At 41.4% G+C, this 22,827-nt stretch overlaps 2 protein-coding genes and 1 long non-coding RNA gene across 3 annotated transcripts in view; 2 read left to right on the top strand and 1 right to left on the bottom strand.

Moving 5' to 3' along the window:
* LOC142900668 (glypican-5-like) overlaps nucleotides 1–22,827 on the top strand; it is a 446,285-nt gene that overhangs the window by 102,736 nt on the left and 320,722 nt on the right. The gene's annotated exons all lie outside the window — the stretch shown is intronic.
* Nucleotides 1–22,827, top strand: part of LOC142900976 (uncharacterized) — a 114,559-nt gene that overhangs the window by 46,304 nt on the left and 45,428 nt on the right. The gene's annotated exons all lie outside the window — the stretch shown is intronic.
* LOC142900970 (contactin-associated protein-like 4) overlaps nucleotides 1–22,827 on the bottom strand; it is an 88,388-nt gene that overhangs the window by 52,034 nt on the left and 13,527 nt on the right. The window contains exons 2-4 of the mRNA XM_076045615.1: nucleotides 19,425–19,535; nucleotides 5,311–5,504; nucleotides 111–258 (exon numbers count right to left, since the gene is read on the bottom strand). Of these exons, the coding sequence (XP_075901730.1) occupies nucleotides 111–258; nucleotides 5,311–5,504; nucleotides 19,425–19,535 (453 nt within the window). The remainder of the gene's footprint in view (nucleotides 1–110; nucleotides 259–5,310; nucleotides 5,505–19,424; nucleotides 19,536–22,827) is intronic.

Raw genomic sequence — 22,827 nt, 5'->3', positions numbered from 1 at the left:
CAAAAAGACATACGGTACTTGGACTCAATATTTTGAATTACAGTGGACATGTGGGCAGAATGTTAAACAAAACCCCAAATGTTTGATTTCATCATGGTTGAAAGACTTACTGTATTGACACCCATAGATCTCCAGTCGCAGTCCAATCCTCCCAGTCGGGTTCCAGTCCAGTGGAATGAGGCGGAGGTAGCGGGCTATGACCGGCTGTTTGAGTTTGTACTGCACCACAGTGTCTGCGTTACTGTTCCCCGGGAGAGCCTGAAAAAAACAAAAAAAAAAACAAAACAATTGCTTGGTAAATCAAAAAAAACACAATTGTTTTAACTGTCATTTCTTACTTTTAAAGGGAAACTTCACCCAAAATTCAAATTGTTGCGGTGGTCTCTGGAGACATTCTCTAATCCACAAATGGAAAGAACCCCATGGCAGCCAACAAGGCAGCCAACTTGGTAGCCAAACATAATGTCTCTATACTGCCCGTGTGCTGTCATCAGACTGCCTGAAAGACGCCGCAGTCCAATTAGCCTCGACATCAACCCAACATTCCAACAAGCCTTTTCAGCTTGGACCTCACCCCAGAATGTGATGCAGCTGTACGTGTTTGCACACTGCTGGTAGCTGCTGTGCAGCGCCAACCCTGTAAGATTACTTCAAATGCAACAGCACATAACAGAAACGATAGTGATAATTTCACAGGGATGGGGGAGGAGTGCTGCGTGTTGTGTTGTCGCTGGTGACATGCTCACCCAAGCACTAAGGCAGCCTCAAGGAACAGGAAGTTTATAGATCCCAACGCAATGTGGCGAGAAATGTATGACTGTTTTAAAGTGAGCTATTTTACCGCGTGATTGGTTATGTGATATTTATATTGTGATTTTTTTATCAGTTAATTTCCCATGGTTGTAGCTTTGGTTTATATGGTCCTGCTGCTGCTGTGCTGTCCTGGCCAGGATTCACTTGCAGAGGAGATATTTAAACTGGTTTTACTGGCTAAATAAAGTCTTATCAATAATAATAATAATAATAATAATAATAATAATAATAATAATAATGAAAAGAGATCGACACATGGTTATAATTTGATGTAAGCATCCTGTTAAACTAAAATATTTGTTCGGTTATAGAGCTACGAACTCCAAAAAAGTGAAATAATAACTATATAAATAAAAATAAAAACTTTTTTTTAATAGAATTTCTTTTGTTTAATTATCTTTTTGTTTTTTTGTTTCATTTTTTAGCTTTCAATAAACAAAGAAGCCACACAAGGCCATCCAGACCAAGTAGCAAGTGTGCACGAGGGTATAATCCCACTCTGCTCCTCACAGACAATGAAGAGCAATTTTTTTTTTTACATCCATTTCTTTCTACATTTATCCCCATTTTGGAACAACAACCTTGGGACTCAATGCAAATTCTTAATGGGTTCTCGGGGTCGATTAAAAAACAGCGCAAAAGAGTCTAACGTGAGCTTGGCTGGTTTCGGCTGCTGTCACCACCAGGCCTCCATCTGCCCCTCAAGGTGCAACATCTGCAGGTAGTGTCATCGAATGGAAACCAACTATATTTAGAGTGCTTCCTGAGACAACTGAAGCTGATAACGAGGCTGTTTCCTATGTGCATATACTGCAGTGTTGACGATCTGCAAAAGAAGTGGGCCCCGCCCTGATGTACTGTGCAAAGAAAAGAAAAGAGAAACTCCCTGATCAAAGTCTTTCTGCATTTTCACACTTTACGCTCACAAAGGCCACTGATCCGAAACTGCAGATAACGTCTCTCCTTTTCTCTGTCCAGTGATCAATAACCCTTGGACCTATTCTGTCTCCACGACGAGCCTCAACTTAGAAGACTAATGGCCTCTATTTTTCCAATCAGCTGCCCGTGACAATCCAGCGGGATTCTCTGGCTGACACACGCGGTGCATGAAGGGCGCACAAACACACGCACGCAGGCATTAATGTCGACACAGGGCAGGGGGGGTGAGGGAAGGGGGTGAGGGAAGAGGGGGAGGGCGGCTGGAAAAAAAAGTAGAAAAAAGATTGCCCTCTTTTCAAGGACTGCTTATGCGCGTCTTTGCTCGTGTCAGTCAGTCCTCCCTCCTTGAGAGCAAGTGTCATGTCGTGATGCGGCCCGGGTCCGGCGAAATTGGCTCCTCCGCCGCCGCATAATTACGATCTCAGCGCCGTCTTTGGCGCTTTGAGGGGATGAGCCGGCTGGGCAGCGAAGCGTTAAGCTCAACAAACGGCTCTGTTTCCCACTGAGAAGGCTGAGGAAAGTGGCATCTCATTTACTTCCCGGGAGCATGTTTTGAAATATGAGCAGCCTCTGACAAGACCTCAGCCAAGGAGACGGGAGGTTGGGGAAGAAGAGGCACCGCCAGAAAAGAAATAAAGGCGAGCGGTGGAAGATTAACTCGGGCCTCTCCCATTCAGCTGCCCCACAAAAAAACAGTCAAACAATGAGCCACTCCAAGCCCTGAGAAAACTTTATAACTATATAAAGCCACCTGTTTTACACTTGTTAGAGTGAATGTTGCTGGTGTGATGACGTTCCACACTTGAGACATGCATTAGAAAGGAGTTGACGTCAGCAGATGTTATTGTGCAGTGCAACGGGCTTAACATTACAAGACTGCCTGGTGAATCTGATAGGAGGATACCTCGTGCACTAGTTTACAAGTGAAGGCACACATCGCTTTTAATCCAAATAGATGGATCAATTTGTTTCATCAATATTAGAGTCAAATGTGGGAATAGTCGACTCTAAAGTTGAAATGTTCTGCTCGGACTTTGGTGACACTTTGTCATCCACGCATTGGACTGATGCATCTTTGATGGCATCGCAGCAGCAGGATGGAAACATATTTTTTTTTCTTAATGTTGTTTTGCAAAAGTGGATAAGAAATGTTACCAGTGGCTCCATCAAAAATCAGGCTGCATTATTGCATTTGTAATGTATCTTTCTTTAAGTCGTCCACATTTATCATTCTTGTCTTTCAACCACCCCGATGTTTAGACGTATGCTACATGATGTCACATAACATATTGTAAGATGACCATTTGTAAGTTTCTGCAAAGTCGGTTTTCCTCTCATTACAAAAAGTGACCATTCAGACAAGCAGTCATTCACTATATTGGTTTCTACCTTCAGGGGCATATCGGCTTTCAGCACCTTGCTCAAGGAAGTCATGACTTACAGTGTTTTGAGATGGTGAGACAAGGGGATGACAAGTCTGGGGACAGAAATCTTAATTCATCCGGCAAAGTGCAAGTATTAAAACTTCCAAAACTATGTGTTATGATTCATTTCCAAAGTTATGACAGTATAGTCATTCTTCCTGACAAGAATAACGACTCCATCAGCTACTACATGTTGCAGAATGCGTCAGGAATCTAAAGGGACATTTCTCATGTGTAATCACACTCACACAATTAGATCAATAAAAAGCCAATAAGCACAAGGTCTATTCATTAAAGATAATCACTGTGTTGTTGTCAGATTGTACAGTGAGCCGGGCCACATCACAGAGCAAGTGATATTTGTATTTAGACCAGTCAATTCCCGATGAATGACTGGTAAAATGCAATAGTGAGTTTTCTCATGACACTGGAATGTGCAAACTGCAGGCACAGCCTATTCACTACTTAGATCACAAGTGTTGAAGTTGGAGCAGTGGCAAGCACAAAAGTTCAAACTTCAGAGAGTGTCAGAGAGCAAAGGTGACGTCGGAGGGTCTTAGCCAGGAAGCTGTGCATAACACAGCTGTTCCTGCAGTCAAATCTCCTCCTGAACTGACACACTAAGCCGCCCTGACTAATCTACGGCGCTTTAAAAACACTCTGAGAGCTCAGCTGGGTTTAACACCTTTCATACCGAGCCTCAAATCAACACGTTTTTAAGCTGCTAGAAGTCATGCTGTCAGTGATGACTCCCTGCTTTCGGAGAGTTTCTATCCTTCACCCTGAGAAAATCGGAGTTGAACCCAGGAGTATTTTTTACACAAGTACTTTTACGTTGACCCGAGTATTTTTTACACAATTACTCATACTTTGACTTAAGCACAGAGTGTGAATACTTTTGCCACTTCTGTCCAACGATTGTGTTAATGCCACAAATCAACAATTTGGTCCTGGATTTTTGAGACCATTTGTCTTTTTCACTGTATCTATGTCTACCGTTTGTTGTTCTTTCATTCGTAGTCAATTTCTTTCCTCTTTGGCCTTTATTCCACACGACTATTCACATAGTTTGTGCTCTGATTTGCTTGGCGTTCCCTTAGTTCAGATCCTACATGTAGTGAACGTGTTTAACAGTCGGCCGCTCGAATCATGTAACCCTTAGCTCATCAGATAATCAGGCTGACTCAATTTCTTGGGATAAAAATATAAGTAGACAGAAACACATGCAATCATATGGTAATCGTAGAAAGCGAGAGAAACTCCTGCACAGCCTCAGCGTCCAACCCATCACGGTGTGTTCTGCAGGTCGCTTCACGCCTGAGCTCAGGAAACAAGCGCAGGAGATCGCTGCCAGCGGGTGGACGTCTCATGCGGATCGCTTGCTCACATTAACATTTCAGGCACCGAGTCTGGAAGCTCTCCTCTGACTAGGGAGAGCTCCATCACTCTGCTGATAGACACGACTTCCCCGCCGCTGGAAGAATCAAAGCTGGGACGCTGCGCTGCACCCGACAGGCCAACAGCAGCTCCATCAGAAGGTTTAACTGTCTGACAAGCAGCTCCTTGCAGTCAGCGGAGGCCTGTCCACATTCTTCTCATTGTTCCGTTTAAAATTAATAAAGAGTGAAAGGCTCCCGGTGAGCTGGCTGCAGGCAGCAGCTCCCTCCACAGAAATGTAAATGATGGCGGAGGCAGCGAGAGCCAATTTCTTTTTTAACACCGACAAGCGTCTGTGTCCCTTTATGACTGACTTCCAACTTGGCAAGCGATCATCAGTGCAAAGTCTCTCCTTTCTGTGAGCCACAGTTGAAAGCCATTCATCATGTCGGCCTTGTGGAAGGACTGAAAAGCAAATTATAGGGGATCTGTGATCAGGAGTTTGGGGAGGACCACAACAATAATTATTGGCCAATCAGACGACATCAATCAATACGCAACAGCTTCATTTCAATTTTAATGAAGTTCATTGAACTTATCTGAAACAATTTTTTTTTTACTGTTTGTATTGAAGTATTTAAGTCACTTCAAAAGACTAGAAAAGTGATGGACATAAATTAAAATGTCTCTAGATTTTGCAAAAATACTGTATTACCCAGTTTAAAATAGAGAAGTAAACCAGGCAATGCAGCCTTACCCCTGTGCTGTCCTCCTGTCGATGTTGTCTCCAGTTGTGCCCAGCGTCACTAAACATCAACAGGTAACCTGTGAGCCAATCAGAGCTGCCGTAGCGTCCCTGTGTGGCCACGGCAGTGATCTTGGTCCGTCTCCCCAGATCCACTTCCAACCACTGGTACCTGTCTGAGGTGAGAGGAGACCAACCTCCAGCTCCTGCAATGGAGACAAAGAGTGCGTTTAAAGTGTGTGTATGTGTGAGTGAGGAACTGGGGGAAAATTCTGGGTGAACAACGTTGTTATAACTTGAGCATAAAGTCTGGCTTTTAAAATCCTTGCAAATACGGTGGAAACAAAAACTAAACTCTGAGGTGAAATGAAGTATTTGTGTTTACGTATTTGTGTGTATATGTTCTGTTTCAGAACATCAGTGCACAGTTTATTTTCATTTGAAGTTTCAGAACCGGTTTGTAGCGATTCGTATGATGGAGGACGGGAAAAGAGGATCTGCATGTTCAATTAAAAAAAAGAAAGTTTTTGCTGAACCAACTGAAATTCTAGTTAAACGCATGAGGCAACCAAACCCTGATGCGCACAACTGAAACCTCAGTGTGTTTTGATGAAATGCATTGCAACTATTAAAACACATTTGAAAGACAATGTTTATTATTTAATGTACATTGTATGCACACTCATAACCCACTTGTCATTTTTGAACACATTCTTTAAACAGATTGTGAGGCACGGGATGCCAGGCACAAACAAACAAAAAAAAAAGGATCTGGTTCATTTACAACAACAACAAAATCACAAAACAGACATTTCACTTTCAAACAAGTTCTTGGCAAGCTTCCGCGTCTGCTTGGGCTCAAGTGAAACCCACAGAGGGTTTTCAAATCACTTGCTTTATTAAGCAGATATCAGCAATTGAAAAATGAAGAGTCCCCCTCCCCCATTCCCTTACAGACTTACTAGAACAAAACCAAATATTGTCATTTATTAATAAAATGACCTAACATCTAAAAATGGTGGATCCCCTCAGGTATTGGAAGGACTTTGTCTGAATGAAAGAAATATCCCTTTTACAGCTTACACTGCCAACAACAACAGTGGTTATAGATTTCATGGTTCTACACCAATGAATAACAAATTGGAGAGTGGTGGTGGCTACTTGAAAGAAATTTCTGTGGAATTCCACAGCACTTAGAGGAAACTCATTCAGAGGAATCACACGTCTTTCCACACTTTTAGCGGAAACCTTCACTTTGTCGCAAGCACTCTTGCTTTTAAGGGTTGACTGCAGTGCCAGCAGAAGATTTTTGTTCATCATACAACTAAAGCTTGATAATGGTTGTTCATTTGCATATCTACATTGATCTGTTGTCCTTTCGACAGACCTGGCCAAGATCTTATAGACTAGTTTCAAAGAAAGCTGTGGGTCAACAATTTTCCTTTTTGCTCTGCCTGCCAGATGCTCATTAGATTTTGGATCTTGTTTGTCCGTATCGAGCTGCTTGCTGTGCTCGAAGAACAGTATACACACTCCGATTTTGTTACTGTTTTTAAGTGTTTTTGTGCAATTAAATCAATGGGACAACAACAGTGTTAATGATTGTGAAATTGCATGCCCTGGCCTACGGACGGGTGTCATTCCCTCACGTGCACATTCTCCATTGTCGAGCATGTGAAAGAAAGTGCTGTCAAAGTGTAGAAGAGCCTAAAGGGTTTATTTCCTTGAATTGAACAACACCTTTGCCCGAAAAACAAGCAAAGAAACACACCTGCCTGTTCAACAGCGTAACAAAGAAAACACCACATGCTCATTGTAGTTCCATAGATGACAGCAAGCATAGTTCATACAAGATTTATAAAGGGTTATTAGGGGCAGAAAAATAGCCATGGTCTGAAAAAAAAGGGACATACAAGCAAAATTTGTCTAACATTTATCTAGAAAGGGACATAATAAGGCTTATAAAATGTCCAAATTATCACTTGAACAACAAATCTTTCAGAAGAATTTTCCAAAGGTTTAATCTTCATGTGACCTCAAATTAAATGCTCTTTTAAACTTGTTGAGCACCACACAATGTATATGGTAAGCAAAAGAAAAAAAAAAAAAACAATTAAGAGGGGGACAAGGTGACCACCTTGAGAAAGGTCCCCACTTTCAATTAACCTCGCTGGGAGGCTTAAAACCCGGAGTTTTAAGCAGGAAACAGTTTAGAGCGCTGTGAACTTTACCCTGAGATACAGCGCAAGCTGCTTTCCAGGCCGTCTTTTTATGCAGAGATGACAAACCTGCTGCTGCTGCAGAGAGTCGGATGAATGAAGGGGATGAAAGAATAAACAGTCCCAAAGTTTTCTTGTCACAAAGGATAAAGGCAAAGAGAAAAGTTAGACACTTGTATCACAGCTCTCTGTGTGTGTGTGTGTGTGTGTGTGTGTGTGTGTGTGTGTGTGTGTGTGTGTGTGTGTGTGTGTGTGTGTGTGTGTGTGTGTGTGTGGCCGGAAGAGATGAAATCCCTCATCTGGTGACACGAACTTGCTCTGTCCTGATTTAGCGCTAATAATAAAACACCCACACAAACTTGCACGCGCGCGGCCCTCCCAGCCAGTATTCAGAGAGTCATTATTCGAAAGCTGCCTTTTTCATCACCTCTCATATTTCTTCATAATAAGGTTCTACCGCGGGCACTGATTGTCTCTGTGTGCCTTTCTCAATCACCTCTCCTCGCAAGGATACAACACGTGCACCACACCGAGCTAACCACGCACGTAAATACACACAGGTGCACACTGTAATCTAACTGATTTGGTCGAGGATGTGTCTGGGTTTTTTTTGTTGTTTTTTTTTTGAAAAGGAGGAGGGTTGATTGAGGCTGCCATGTAATAGTATTAAGAGTGGGAGTCCCACCTGATGACACTAAACACAACACGTTAGTTATCACTTTAGCTTTTATGGCTGCTTCTCCAAATCACCATCGGCTTCCTGATGGAACTGCTGCTGCGACGCCGTCAGCAGGTTAATAAATAAATAAATAAATAAATAAATCACAAACAGCGGGTAATGTTCTTAATGTTACTTGCAATTTCACTTACAGGAGTATATTCGTTGTGGTAGAGCTGGGCTCCGACAGTAAAATCGTCAGCGATATGTTGTGTAAGTTTGTAAATTTTTGACCAATCCGCTGAAGGTGGCGGAGCACATCTGTAGCTGTTCGGTGGGGAAACTCGTTAAATTGAAGACATTGCAACGTTGTTGTATCGCGCTCCAGTTCTTTTGTGATTGTGCTACAAAAGAGGTTAATCGGAAATGAACACGCTGAAAAGACTGATGTTGCCCCCTAGTGTTGGGGAGGAGGACACGGTCCCATTAATAATTTGATTTTCTCAGCTGCATGTACTGTATACGGGGACAAGGAGAGAAGTCCGATTAGACGAGAAAACCGATTTTTGAGCATAGCTCAATTAGGCTGTGCATGTAAACGTAGTCACTGCTTGCTGGTTATTGTTGTGAAGGCAAACAGTGGCAGATTAGCATTGGAATTAATTATTTGAATCAATATGCAACGGCAAACACGCAGACAGCATCGACACTGAATATACTGTTGAGTGAAATGCTTCGGGCCACCCCTGAAATCAGTGGCGATGCCAAACTGACACCGTGTCGAAACAAATCAATGACACAGAAGTCCAGGCACGGCCCCAAGTGTGCAAATGATCGCTTCTATTATGAAGCTATTTTTTTCCATTAACATGACAACAAAGAACAGTTTAGTTAAAATTCATGCACTGTTGCTTTGGGGCCACTTGTTGTTCACGGAAATGTCACTGGCAAAGATGTAATGTTAAATTTCAACACCTTTACAAACTGCTGTGTTTTAACTCATAGTAAAAAAAAAGAAAAAAAGAAAAAAAAAGTGGGGTTTGGGAGGGGGGGGGGTATACAACAACTTGCAATACGCATGTCAGATATAGTACACAGTTCACAGATATATTTCACACAGCCGCCAAGGAAAGAGCCACTAAAAAGGCGTTTAGATAGACAGAGATGGCCACCTAGAAAAGAATGCGATCCAATGGACCATCTGTCTGTCACATTCAGCGAGACAGATGTTATCAGTGTGATGCCTCCCGTTTTCATTTTTAATTTTTGAAGACACTCAAACACACTTTACAAAACATGCATAAGCGGCGGGCTTCGAACCCCAGACTCCCAGGTAATAGCCATCCAAAGGGATATCCCCTTTGCCAAGTAGCCAGGGCGCATCATCTATTGGAGGCATAGTGACAGGACCGCCACTGTCACAATATGTATTTATGCATGCTTTGTAAATTTCTGATAAATTACAAAGCAAATTATCAGAAAAAGTAAGAGAGAAACATTCTACAGAAAAAAGACTCAATCTGACTAAAAACAGGAATTAAATATGTATTTTCTAGTTCATAACATCTCAATGAATAGATAAAGATTTACACATTGGCCCTTTCATCCATGACAGTGTTCATGGCGCAACAATATCAAATAAGTGAAAAGTCCTAAAAAGTGAGAACTTCATCTAAAAACAGAGACGCTCATATTCTGTGACCTTTATTCCCTCATGAATAAAAAGAACATGAATATTGTATCCCTGGTGGGGTTGAATAAGCCTCGCCAGACATCATTTCTTCTCTCCCCCAGCTGCTTTGCCGTCTGACTGGCTGCTCGTTAGGGCGCCAGCCAAAGGCCAGAGCTAATAAGTACCTAAGTAGCGGGCACCAGCACTGGCAGCACAACAGGAGAGAGCCGACACACTGACCTTTTCTTATTACTGCCGGGTTTGGGGGGAGAAGAGCAGAAGAACACAACTGTGAGTCAATAAAAGGGAGCGAAGGTGTGACGGTGAGGGTGAGGATAAACTGACATCTACAGGGCCGGTCCACAGCGGTGGAACAGCGGCGGCTGGGAAAATGCCCTGTGGAGTGGACCTGGGTTTCTTTTTGCTGTTGTGGTTTTTGGGGGTGACGGGGGCGGGGGCAGTAGTGTCGTTGTTCAGTCACAGCACTGGGTTGAATAAAACATTAACGGTCCAGTGTGTCATCAACGACTTTTATTGTACTGCGAGTATACACTTTTATTAATGTATTTATGGGCAGTAAGTTAAGCTTTAACAAATATGGAAATCATAAATCTTACACACTGGACCTTTAAGTAAGAAGTGCATCGAGTGAAGAGCAGGTCATGTTTTCTTTTTTTTGTTTGTTTGTTTTTTTCAATACAGCACCAACAAATTTCTTAATGCTGGCCAACTCTCACAGGCATTCTGATTAAAGCAACAGTCCGCATAAAACAAGCTGTGTGAGGAACTCGTCTGATGAATGAAACACGGGAGCAGGAGGGTGATGGCTGCTCCAAACACAGCTTTGTTCAGCACTCTGACAGAGACAGGATACAAAGCTGGAAATAAACTTCATTAACAAGGCAAAAAAACAAATTTGGCAGCACTCTCTGTGTCGCCCATTTAACACACATACATATATGTATACATATATATATGTATACATATATGTATACATATATGTATACAAGTTAAAGGGATTTATATGATATATATATATGTATATATATATATATGTATACATCTATATATATATATATAGATGTATACATATTTTTTTTCTCTAATCAGATCTTGCCAAGTCCAGCTCCTCGTGTATGACAAAAGACAAGTTGGTATGTATGAAAGCCGAGGACAAGTCATTGTATTCAGAGTGAGAGGTGAGAAGGAGTGTAGCAACTAGAACTCTGCTTACAGTGTGTGTGTGTGCTACAAAAGAGAGTGACAGAAAGGAGATAAATGTAAAACCTGTGTGCATGTGGAACGTTTGCGTGCGCTCCTTCCCCTCCTCTCCTGTACTGCAGGGGAAGGAGCATCTCTTCCTCGTCTGTGAGGTGTGACATTCCTGTTCTGGGGATGAGGTTTTTCCCTCGTCGGGGACGGAGGTGTGTGGAGTGAGACGCCAGAGACGAGGCACATAGCTGATGGGCAGCCGCGGAGCCGCGAGGAACGTTGAGGTCAGGGTGACTGGAGTCTTTGCTGTCCGCTGGGGCACCTTTGACTGCTGCTTTGCAGTTATTTAAAATAAACACGTGGCGAGTCATTGGTTCTAATGTGTCCCCCGTCAACAGAACAGCGAAGAGCAAACGTGGAATAGACCGAGTGAAAGAAACAGGTGGAGACACAGTTCCTCATCAGAGGCTGGGAGGTAAAATGTCCAAGGAAAAAGAAGAGCTGAGGCTGTATGACTTGGAAAGGAAAATATCATGCGCCTGCATTATTTGTTTGGTCACCAAATGAACGCTTTCCGTGCCGCGCGCACATTAGTTGTGCTTTACTAAATCTCCTAAGTGGAGTATCGCCACAGCTTTCCTCAGCTCTGGGGGGTAATTGAGGTTAAACATTGCTTTGCAGCTTGTTGGGAATTTTATTGGTGCCTTACCGCTATGAATTAAAGAGCCAGAGGGGGGCATGGCTTTCAGGGTCAAACCCATCAGAAGACCAACTGGCTGGAACTCAGAGGCTGCAATGTTACAGCTGGCAAAGTAGCCTACAGGTCTGCTGAAATAGAGTGAGTAAAATATATGCGTGCGTGCGTGTGTGTGTGTGTGTGTGTGTGTGTGTGTGTGTGTGTGTGTGTGTGTGTGTGTGTGTGTGTGTGTGTGTCTTTTTTGACACTTAAAATAATATTGTGAACTGTTAGAAATATATCCCTCAGCAAGAACTGGTCACATGTTCCATATTACCGGTTCATGCATACAGCTCAAATGATGCCCTAAAATTGATTAATGACTTGAATTAAACATTGAAATGGAACTTTTTTTTTTTTTTATCTTGTATGAAAACTATTAAAGCACCTTGTCAAACCGTCGAGCTGAAATCACGTTAAGTGAAGGAACAATGAAAAGGAGCTCTTCCAGGATGGTTTATTCTTGTAATATGGATGTAAACATGGATGCAAAGACGTAAATTCGGAAACATTGACTCCTCATCGACAAGTTTTTAGACAGAAAATGTTGCAATATAAAGGTAGATGTACAGGATTCCATGAAACCAACATAAATCGCATATTGGTTGTATTTATGAGCAAACTCTGAATACTGGCACTGCAGTAATGGAGGAAACATCGGAGTTTTTCTTTTTTCTTGGATGGATTTTGAATAATTCATTCATTCATCCTAAATGAAACTCAGCTAATTTCCTTTCACAAAATAATGTTTCTCCACAGTGGTGAACTTGAGCTCAGTTTCTCCATCTCATGCTTGAGCGAACAACACCAATGAGAAACACGAAGAAAGTGGCACTTTATCCCGAAAAAAAAAGATCCATTTGAACTAACTTTCGAGTAATTGTGCTACATAAAATAGGCACTGGGTGTGGGTGTACATGGATATATAAAGAAGAGTGGCCATTGTTTGCTGAGGAAGTCAAGAAGGTGAAGCTAATGCATTCACTGATGCAGTTTCTGAATTCACGCCTGATTAAACTCATAAATTTGGAAAGTGAATCTGGAGGAGAGGCATAGAGTGCACACTTTAAAGATGAATAGATTCAGGATCAAAGTTTACACTGAACTTACTTTTTTTTTACATACAGTTACTTTGGGTATCGTTGGGGCTCCATAGTGATCGGTCTCTTTATGTCTAGGATAAAGTACATTCATTCTTAATGAACACTTTTACATTAGGCTAGAAAAGAATGATCATAATAACTAAATGATGTTTTATTACATGTACTGCATGTAAATAGATGTATTTGCAAAAGCACAAAACCATGATGGAGGATGATATTTTCTGTGGAAACAACCCTTAATTAGAGAGCAGGGAGGTGCAGGGTCACAGGTTGGGTTGGTTCCTGACTTTTAATGGCAGCACAGGAAATAAACTTGGAAGTGAAGCCTGGAGGTAACGACTTGGCTCCCACCGGGACCAGGCTTTTCAAAATGTCCTTGACTTTGTGCAGCAAAAGGCACCACACCAAACTCTGACCCAGGCTTCAACCATAAAATAAAATCTAAAAAAAAAAAGAAGATAAAAATAAAGAATAGAGGTTTGCAGGGAGAATGTATGCAGATTGCAGTTGAGGAACAATGACCTGTGTTGATGGTGAAACTTTCTGCCAGATACTTTGCTCCTTGACCATTATATTGAACATAAAACCAATAGTGAGTGTATTGCTGTATTGGAAAAATGATACCTGTTAACATTTACTATCAGCAATAAAAGGAAAGTGAGTTGTTTTACTTCCTCTTGTAATTTCTTGCCTGAATGAATTTAATTTCTTCTATTATTAAAAGGCATCTGTGTGTTTTAGAACAGTGTTGTTGTTGTCATTGTTGTTTTTCATATGGACAATTTCAAATATAGTTATGGAGGTTTTGGGAGATCTTCATATTGTATGTCACTGTTCACCGAGCGCGCATCTTTAGAAGACATTTGCTTGAATATGGAGGAAAAAAGCTTCTGCTGGACTCTAATAATCTAAATCTTGTCACTTTTTATTTTCCCTCCAGCAGTTTCAATCCATTTTGTTTGTCAAATGAAACGCATAACCCTATGTGATGGTAAAGTATGAATCCTGTCTAGTCTGATTTGAGTTGAGGGGGATGTTTTTGGAGGGGCTTGGTTTGGTGACCAGGTACTGCTGTTACCGCACCCAAATGGCTTCAAATGGCATCAGCAGTTCAACATGAATGTGGCTGTACACTAGATATTCATATTACGTTTGCTCGTCCTTGTTAATTTCAGTGTTAATAAAAGTAAGACCAATAAAATGTACTCTTGGATTATCATAATAAGATTAACACCATTGTTTTAAAAAAAATAAAGAAAATTATTATTTTATTAATTGTTCAAAAAGAAACATTTTCAACTTTGTCATTGATTGGCATTAATTGTACAATGAAATTTACACAAGGCGTTCATTTCAACAGGCACAACTTTGCTTTCAAAAATAAAAGCTTCATCTATATTACTTCCCTGGATTTATTTTATTTAGTGTACTTTTTCCCACAGCAGATGCCTCTTTTCTCTTTTTGCAAGCCTCTCCCCGTGATCCACTTGTTAGTTCGTAATGAATAGCTGCTGCAATCCATGTTGATTCCCTCATCTGCACTGTCACAAAGACAGGATCACAAAAATACCCCCCCGAGCTGCCAGCCAGCCTCAGTATCGCCACACGAGCCTTCTCCATGAGGAAGAAATAACTCCAGCCTTCCAGCCCTTTAATTAGACAGTGAAGGAACACAGCATCCAGCAGAGTTGTTATAACCGTTCCGTTTTATTATCAACATCTACTGTGTAAGTGTTGGGGAAGGAAATAAAGGGCGACACTTTGGAGAAGTAGTTTCACATGAAGGAGCAGACGTGTGCCCCATTAAAGGTTGGTCGGATTGGTTTTGTTCCTCTACTGTGTCTGGTAACGGAGGAAAAAATGTGCTCATCGGGACAGTAAAATAAAAACAGGCCAACAGCAAAACAAAATCTGCCATCCAGAGGCAACACGAGTAAATGCAAGCCAACCTTGCAGCTGGATTGCTGAGAGATCACGTTTGAAAGTGAATTAGTAAGTAGGTTTTAGTACTCAGCAACCCAACAGTGACCTTCGTCTTTGGGCTGTGACAAGTTTAGGAAGTGGCAGCCGTAAGCTGCCGTTGAGAGAGGCAAAGACGAAACGCAGAAACCAACCACATTCCTCGATAGTGCTAATGACATTAGCATGAGGCAGCTATTTCGGTCAGATCTTGATGGTACTAGATTGTACTTTTGTACAGTACCTTTCAAATAGAGACATTTTTCAAATGTAAACGCAGCAGGGTTACATTAACTTCACACCAGAGTCAATATTCTGATCCAGGCCTCTCTTTCACACAGCCTCATTTCAACCGAGGTCCTACCCTCCTGTTTAAAATCCCACTTGTCAAACCAAATTGGTCTCTTTAGAAATTGATTGAGGACTGATGAAGTGTCCAAAGATGGTCCCAGCATAATTACCAGGTTTCTAACGTGCAATAATCAGCATGGCCCCACCGAACATTTAGATGTTAAATGCCACCATTAACATTAAGTTTCCAAATGTTAAACGCCGTCATTGACATTTCGATGAAAGAAGGAATACAGTCTTCTCATTGTTTTCCTGGCAGCCCACTTCACCCTGTGCTGATATTACAAAGTGAATGTGTGGCACGGACAGGTGTGGCATTATTACGAGTCTCACGCTCAGGCTGTCAAATGATAAAGTTTTAAAGTTGTAACACTGGAGCAAGACACCAACAGAAAGTGTCCACATTTGACAACCTTGGAAACCCAAAGCATCAATATTGGATGATCTGGGAATAACACTCAGCTGTGTCACACCTTATAAAAAGCCCGGAATACATGGTTTGAATAAAAATGGATTAATTGAAATGGAGGGATTCACCATGGTGCCAAAGAGGAGGGAGGGAGAAAGAGCAGAGCGGACATCACAAGAACTTAACTCCATGCACGTTCACATCTCGCCAACAGCCTCTTTGAATGTGATCGATAAGTGTCAATTTCATTGTGCTTTAAATTCAAGCATCGGTAATATATAATATAAACCCCGGTGTCCTTCTAGTATCATCAATTATCAGTGACTATGATGCTATCAATACTAATATCAAAGACTTGTTGTTGTTGGTGGTGGTGTTAGTGTGTGTGCTATAGGGTTTAAGCTACAAACACATTGTTTGTGTGTCGTTTGGTTTGTCGTGTGTCGTTTAATTGATTCAAAAATTAAAGAAATGGACTTGGACGTGCTTCAGACCTGGACTGCCTCAGCTGAAGATGAAATACTGGCCCAAGGCCTGGCCAGAGGGCTGGCCTTGGTGAACGAACACTGTGAGTTGCCCACAAACTTCAAAGGGTTTGAGATGAGACAAGTCGTATTAAATGTGGTCCACCATCTCACTTGACAATCTGAATTGCTGATTTTGATTGTGATAGACACGAGGGAGGAGTTATGAGTGACACAACTACTACAGATATCTTCCATAGGTTCCTTCCAAATCCACATTGATATTCTATTAAATATTTTTCTCTGGCATGTTGAGAACACTCATCTCTTCTCCGCCTGTTTTGCCTGTTTCCATGTTCTGTGGTTGCAAAGAATTCAGAAAAACCCAAATACTGAACAGATTCATCAAATCAAACGGTTTGTCCGTCCTCAATTCATCAGTAGATAGAGTCTACTCAATGAATTCAGTTCATGCTGCTGCTCTTTCGTTTAATATGTTTTTGTCTGGCTGTTCATGCTAATTGTTAATTGTTGAGAATTAGTATTGTTAATCAGCTCCAGCTGTGTTTCTGCTGATTGTGTGATTGGATTTTGTGGCTTCATTGGATCGTTGAAATTGTTGAAATGAAAAATCAACAAATGGGTTTGAATCAGAATATTTTATGAGACCAAACAGCAGTCTTTGAAATCTTTCAGAGGTTCGCTACTTTGAAGTGAAAGGCCAACCCTGTGTGCAGGGGTTTTCTTTTATTTTTTTATTTTCATAGTCTTGCAGATTAAGATTAATATTAATTACATAGCTGCTTCATGTTAAATTGCATGATTGCACATTCTGCACATATTTGCAGTGATGGATAAACACTCCCCTCTGGGACTGTCCTCTGATCCAATGTCTGTCAGTCCATTTAAGTGTAACGTTCCAACAATGCATTGAAGGGTGACTGCGTAGCAGATTACGACAACTGTTTATTACTTTAAACGTTTCCTTTTTGTACAGTCTCGGTCAATATTATTTATCCTTCGACAATCCCGGCGGGGTGACAAATTAATTTCTCCTCAATAGTTTGAGCCGCTCCAAAACATGAGATAAAGTTGAATGAATGTAAACATCAAGACTTTTATTGATTGATTGAAAGCCCAAAACGAATGAACAAGGATGCTATGAACCTCAGACCGCTCACTGAGGGAGGAGGGGCCGGGGAAGTTGCTTTTGTGCGTCTTTTGGAACGGCTCCAGCCTGTATGATTGGCTTTTTGTCTCAGTCTGCATTCTGCACACACCCAGGAGATGAGAGCAGTTTCTCATATTAATTACTGGTGTTGCCGGGTGTGTTTACAGCGGAAAAACAGCCATCACAATAACAATTTACAACAGCATCGACATCCTGCATGGTCCTAAAAACGGTCTTTCAGTTGATCAAATTAATTTTTTTTCTCCCTCTCTCTCACAGGAGGAGAGAAATGTAAATGAGATCGGGTGTTAGGGCTCTGCTCTGATGGCCACTGAGCTCAGTGGTGGAGAAAACTTCAAAATGCTCCCTCCCAAACACGCCATGATAGCTCTTTATGAGAGCCAGCAACAGCAGCCCGTGGAGTTCCCGCTTGAATTTTTATTGCGGAGGGTGAATCACGACTCAGATTTATAGCTCTGTTGAGAGGAGGTGGCCCTGTGGAGAGTTTTTGATGTACTAGTCTAATATCATTGCAGTGCAGCACTAAATACAAATATGGATAGCAGTAACTGCGTCCTATCTGTCTGTCCGTCTGTCTGTCCGTCCGTCTGTCCGTCCGCCCTTCTGTCTGTCTGTCTGTCTGTCTGTTCGTCTGTCTCAAACTGTGAATGCAGCCTAGGTTCCCCTTTGATGTCAGGTTCTCTGTGTCCTGTGGAGACGCACAGACACCTCCTGCCCTAAAATCTGCACCGGCAGCGGGAAAAAACAGAGCACGGAGTAAAAAGGTGAAGGACTGAGTCGAGGGATCGACATTTCATTTCATTCCACCGGCCCGCAGATGCTTCCTGACAGATGGTGTCAACAACTGTCCAACAACATAAGGTTTTACACAGCTTGAGGCAATATATATATATATACACACATGGATATCCAGGACCCCAAAGCCCTGACAGTTTTTGCCTTGAAGTGTGTTAAAAAAAAGAATATATATATATATATATATATATATATATATATATATATATACATATATATATATTTATTTATTTTTTCAATCTTTGAAAAGAGTAATAAATAAAAAACAACAAAAGCTGATGTATAATCTTTTCACATGAGGTTTTCCGTAGTTCAAGACAACTAGGAATAAGATATCTTGAGCTTTTGAGTCAATTTCGTTTTGCACGATTTATTGTGTGATATTGCGTGACTGGGGTGAAAGGAAACATACACGGATGGACGATAAGAATAATGACAAAGTGACTATTTTCTTTCTTTGTCGAAGACAATTTCAGATGACCTTTGGTGATATCAAGCCCAAGCAAGTTTTTGTTTTACTGAAAAAGATAGGACATGATGACTGAACACGAAAAAACAATGATAGTCAGACACCGATGCTTGTCCGCATTTGTGCAAGTTAATCACACAGGCATGGCTGTTCTACTGAATGTGTTTCAAATTCTTTTCTATTTGCACTGTAGACGAGCTTCTGAGCAGGGATCTGAGGAAAACCAAGTACCCGTGACCAAGGACCTTTCAAGCTGCACTTCTCAAACCACAACCACACATGTGAAACCATCTTTAAATGAGACCCTGAAAGTTTGTTTAGTTGCTTACAAAGGCAAAGCAGAACTGCAAATTCCTGCTTACAAAGTGTGACAGGAGTCCAAAGAAATGTCATGTGAAGGTGACGAAAATAATGGAACAATTATCTGTTTATACTTAGTTTTTGTATCTTTGAGGCAGATGAAAGTTGGTGTAATCTCGAGGGGGCTTCTGTGTCGGGCAAAATAGCTCTTGGTATTTATCTGTAATTCCAGACACTTCAGCTGGGTAATGGATTCCCGCCGATTCCCCAAGGCTCAGACGGTCATATAGTACAAGGATATCAAATGTGTGAGGCCTCCATCGAGAGAATATGACAAATTCCTCTGAGCAGGTGAAAACAATTTTTGAGCTAAAATACCATAATTATTATCAGATTTGTACATGGCGCTAATGATGGACTAAACCATGGTTAGCTGTAACGATGCAGTAAAGTTACATCAAGGTTTATAAGAGGAATATTTGGCATACATGCAGCTTTTATAGACTGCTATACAATTAGTCTTTCAATCTTGAAAGATAATGAAAAACTTCTTTACAATGAGGTTATAATGGCTCAGCCGTCTTTACCTTCCCTCCTGTTGACTTTGGCGAAGACCGGGCCGTGGCTGCTGGTCAGCTGGGAGGAGCTTCTGAACGATGATGGCGGCAGATTGGTCACCAACGGGTTGTCGCACACCTCTGTCAACCAATCGAAAAAATGAAAAACACTTTAAAACCCTTTGGCCTTTAAATCTGCCCGATAAAAAAATTCAACAAGAAAGAAAATCCAAATGTGTCAGTGCTTCAAATAACATCAAATGCATGTCCTTTCCACTGTCCTTCACAACCAACAATCACAGTTTTATGATACATCTTAAACCCACAAACGGGGTTCAATTTGAGCCCTGCGTTTAGCAACAGCAGCTCTCTTACTTGTATTGGCGAAAGCAAAGTGGGAGACGCGAGGAAGCTCTGCTCAAATGAAAAAGGTAAACTTTCATGGGAAAACTTTCTCACGAGTACCGTGACATGAAAATTGTACATAGGGCCAAATGGAGAGTCACACAGAGAAGGAACATGAAAAACACAAGTCAGCTTCAGCGGGAGAGGCAAGTCACAAGAGACCTTTTCACGCCCCTTACACTTTGATATTTAGAAATGTCAGGGATAACAACTGCACTTCTAAGTTGAGCAAATGGGCTTTTAGTGACAAGGGATGGCGAGTACCCGAGAATGACTGTCAAGGTATGAAAGAAGGCTTACTTTGAGGTCATGAATGACAAAGATGTATGAACATTATTTATGTTGCAACAGAGCTCAAATCGGGTACACATTATGTCAATGCTAAAGGAACGAAAAACAAGGGAAAGGCTCTCAAATCGATGGATAATGCCCCTTATATTATCGCCAACGGCAGCAAGATCTCTGCCCTTTCTTTTTCTTTGTACAAAGTGACAACGACTTTTAGTTCAGTACATCCGTACTGTTGTATTTCACAAACTGCTGATCCATTTGGATTTTCAGACGATAATGAGCAGACTGGTTGGAAATCAGAGGAAAGCATCAGCACTTGAAAAAACCACTGGTTACAACCAAGGTATGCAAGCAAGTTGTTCGGTAGGACATGTTTGTCCTCCCAAACAACTTGCTTGTGTTTTGAAAAGTCCATTCACTCAACTAAATGCTTCAAATGTGTGTCAAAATCTTCTTTTGTGGTTATTATTGGCTGAAAAAAAGACTTTTAGAAGGGAGACAAATATGTGATTTAGTGTAATGGCAATAAGATTTTAGCCAGTTTTGTGCTCAAAACAAAAACTGGTAACAAACATACAATTTAAAAAAACCAAACAGGCAAGTTTAATTACTTTGGAGGCAGAAGCTGTTCACTGAGGTTTTCTGAGAATCTTCCTCATTTTGAAAGTAAACAAACTGCAGTTGGAGATTGCAACCGTCTCGTGTCGTAAAAGCTACAGATTAAATGCTTGAAAAGAAAAAAATCAAGCAGGCTCTGAAGATAATCTACAGACCATTCCGTTGTGGGCATGCCCCACAGGTACTTTTTTTTTTAAAAAACACCATTTCGCTTTATAGAAGAAAGTGCAAAAGCACACAGGGGGCATGGCCCTCTGACGCCACTACGACCGTTTCCTTGTTTCTTATCTGCATGGAGAAGCAGAAAGAAAGTGCTTCCTCCATGAAAGTACACTTCCAAGGATTTTGTGAAAAGGCCGCAACGGGGTCAGAGCTCCGTCCCACCGTGCCGGCCTTCTCTTGCAGGGTGGGACGGAGGTGTAGTGTGTGCTGCTACGCACTACTGCGGAGGATTTAAGAGGAGACGGCCGCCAACTTTCAGCAACCAGCCACGAGTGACCTGTGTAAAGTTATAAATCCTGGTGAGGTGAAAAGACGGCAAAGTCAGTGTGCTCGTTGAGGACAAAGTTCCACTGCATATTTCAGACACGCTGAAAAACTAGTGGAAAAAAAACACATTGGAACATCAAGATTCAGAATGGCAAAGTTGCTGCTTTTTTGGTGATCTGTTTTTTTTTTTTTCAATGATCAGGAATTCTCCTCTTGAGACTTTTCCGTCAAATGACAGACAGAAGCTTTCACCCTTTCCCCATTCCTTTATTGCATCAGGAATTATTTTTCTCTACTAGTAGTAGTTAATACTGAAGTTATAATTTCCACCACTATTGATGGATTTTCTGTCCTGGTCCTGGTGAGATTTTATTTTTTCTTTTCATTTAATAATTTATTTCTGCCACAGCTGAAACAAGTGCCTTTTAAAACAATTCACAGTCCACTCAGGACTGCCTCATCCTGACAACAAGGCTGCAATTACTTTGTCACCATTGTTGTGTATTTCAAGCTCACTGGGATTTTCATTACCTCTCACTATAAACCACAGGCTCCCTACAGTTTTGAATAAAATCTCAGAGGGACCGAGGCCTGCCATGTCCTTATCCTCTCTCTTTTGCTGGCACCAGAGCATGATTTCTTTTTTTTCTCTCCATTTCCAAAAAGCATGGCTTAATCCATGCAACATCAGGTATAAAAATACTGAGGGATTAATGGGTAAACAGAATAGACTGCTGTCTTGAAATCCTTTACTAATCAAAGCAAACCAAAGACACATTTTAGATTCAAGTCGGCTTTGCGGATGATGACAAATTGTCATGCTGATGATGGTGATTATGTCTCCTGTCTTCCAAACACATGCCTTTATATTCCATTATGAAACACCCTTATGCAACAAGTTAGCAATTACAGAATATCACACGAGGAGCAATACCTTCCTCATGGTGCGCCAAGTGTATATGTGCTCACAAGATGCAAGAAACCTCCTCAAATGTACCCTGTCAGGAGCGTTTTATCTGTACTGTTCAGTATTTGGCCTGAGGCAGATTGAAGGAGTCAAGGATCAAATTAGCAACTCCAGCCAGTGACCTTCTGATCACTGTACAGCAGCTCTGCCACCTGAGCCACAACAGCCCTCTGCCCCTTGCGTCTGGTCTTGCAGTGCCGAGGCTCTTCTTCAGTGCAATACGGACACATCGTGGAACATGTGAAGTGTATTTTTCTCTTTAAATATGCATTTACACACAAGTTCATCCAAAGTGGATATGCATAATTGAAAACGTTCTAAACCAGTTTAAACACTAAATACATTCAACCAAACAGCACAAAGCTGCATCTTCACTGTCCAACTGAGCCAAAAAGAAGCTAATAATGAGGTTACTGACAGTAAAACAGTCAGTGAAACTGGGGTAATTGAAAAAAGGGGACATGTGCTGTGTAAATACGCAGTGAGAATGTATTCAGAACAAAAATATTGAAGCTAAGGAAATAAAGTCGAGCTACTTCGACAAAAGGGAAGATTTTTGTCCGTGATGCAGTGACATTTCAAGAGGCGACTGTAATGTGAGGAAGTAAAGCACGACAAGAAGTAGCTCAGGAAAAAAGGGATTATCTCTTGCAGTTGAGAACA

This window comes from Nelusetta ayraudi, unplaced genomic scaffold, assembly GCF_046127955.1.
Source record: "Nelusetta ayraudi isolate G7.1 ecotype Tasmania unplaced genomic scaffold, CSIRO-AGI_Nayr_v1 ptg000084l, whole genome shotgun sequence".
NCBI classification, from domain to species: domain Eukaryota; kingdom Metazoa; phylum Chordata; class Actinopteri; order Tetraodontiformes; family Monacanthidae; genus Nelusetta; species Nelusetta ayraudi.
Note: the sequence above shows the minus strand (reverse complement) of the source record. Positions and strands in the feature narration are given on the sequence as shown.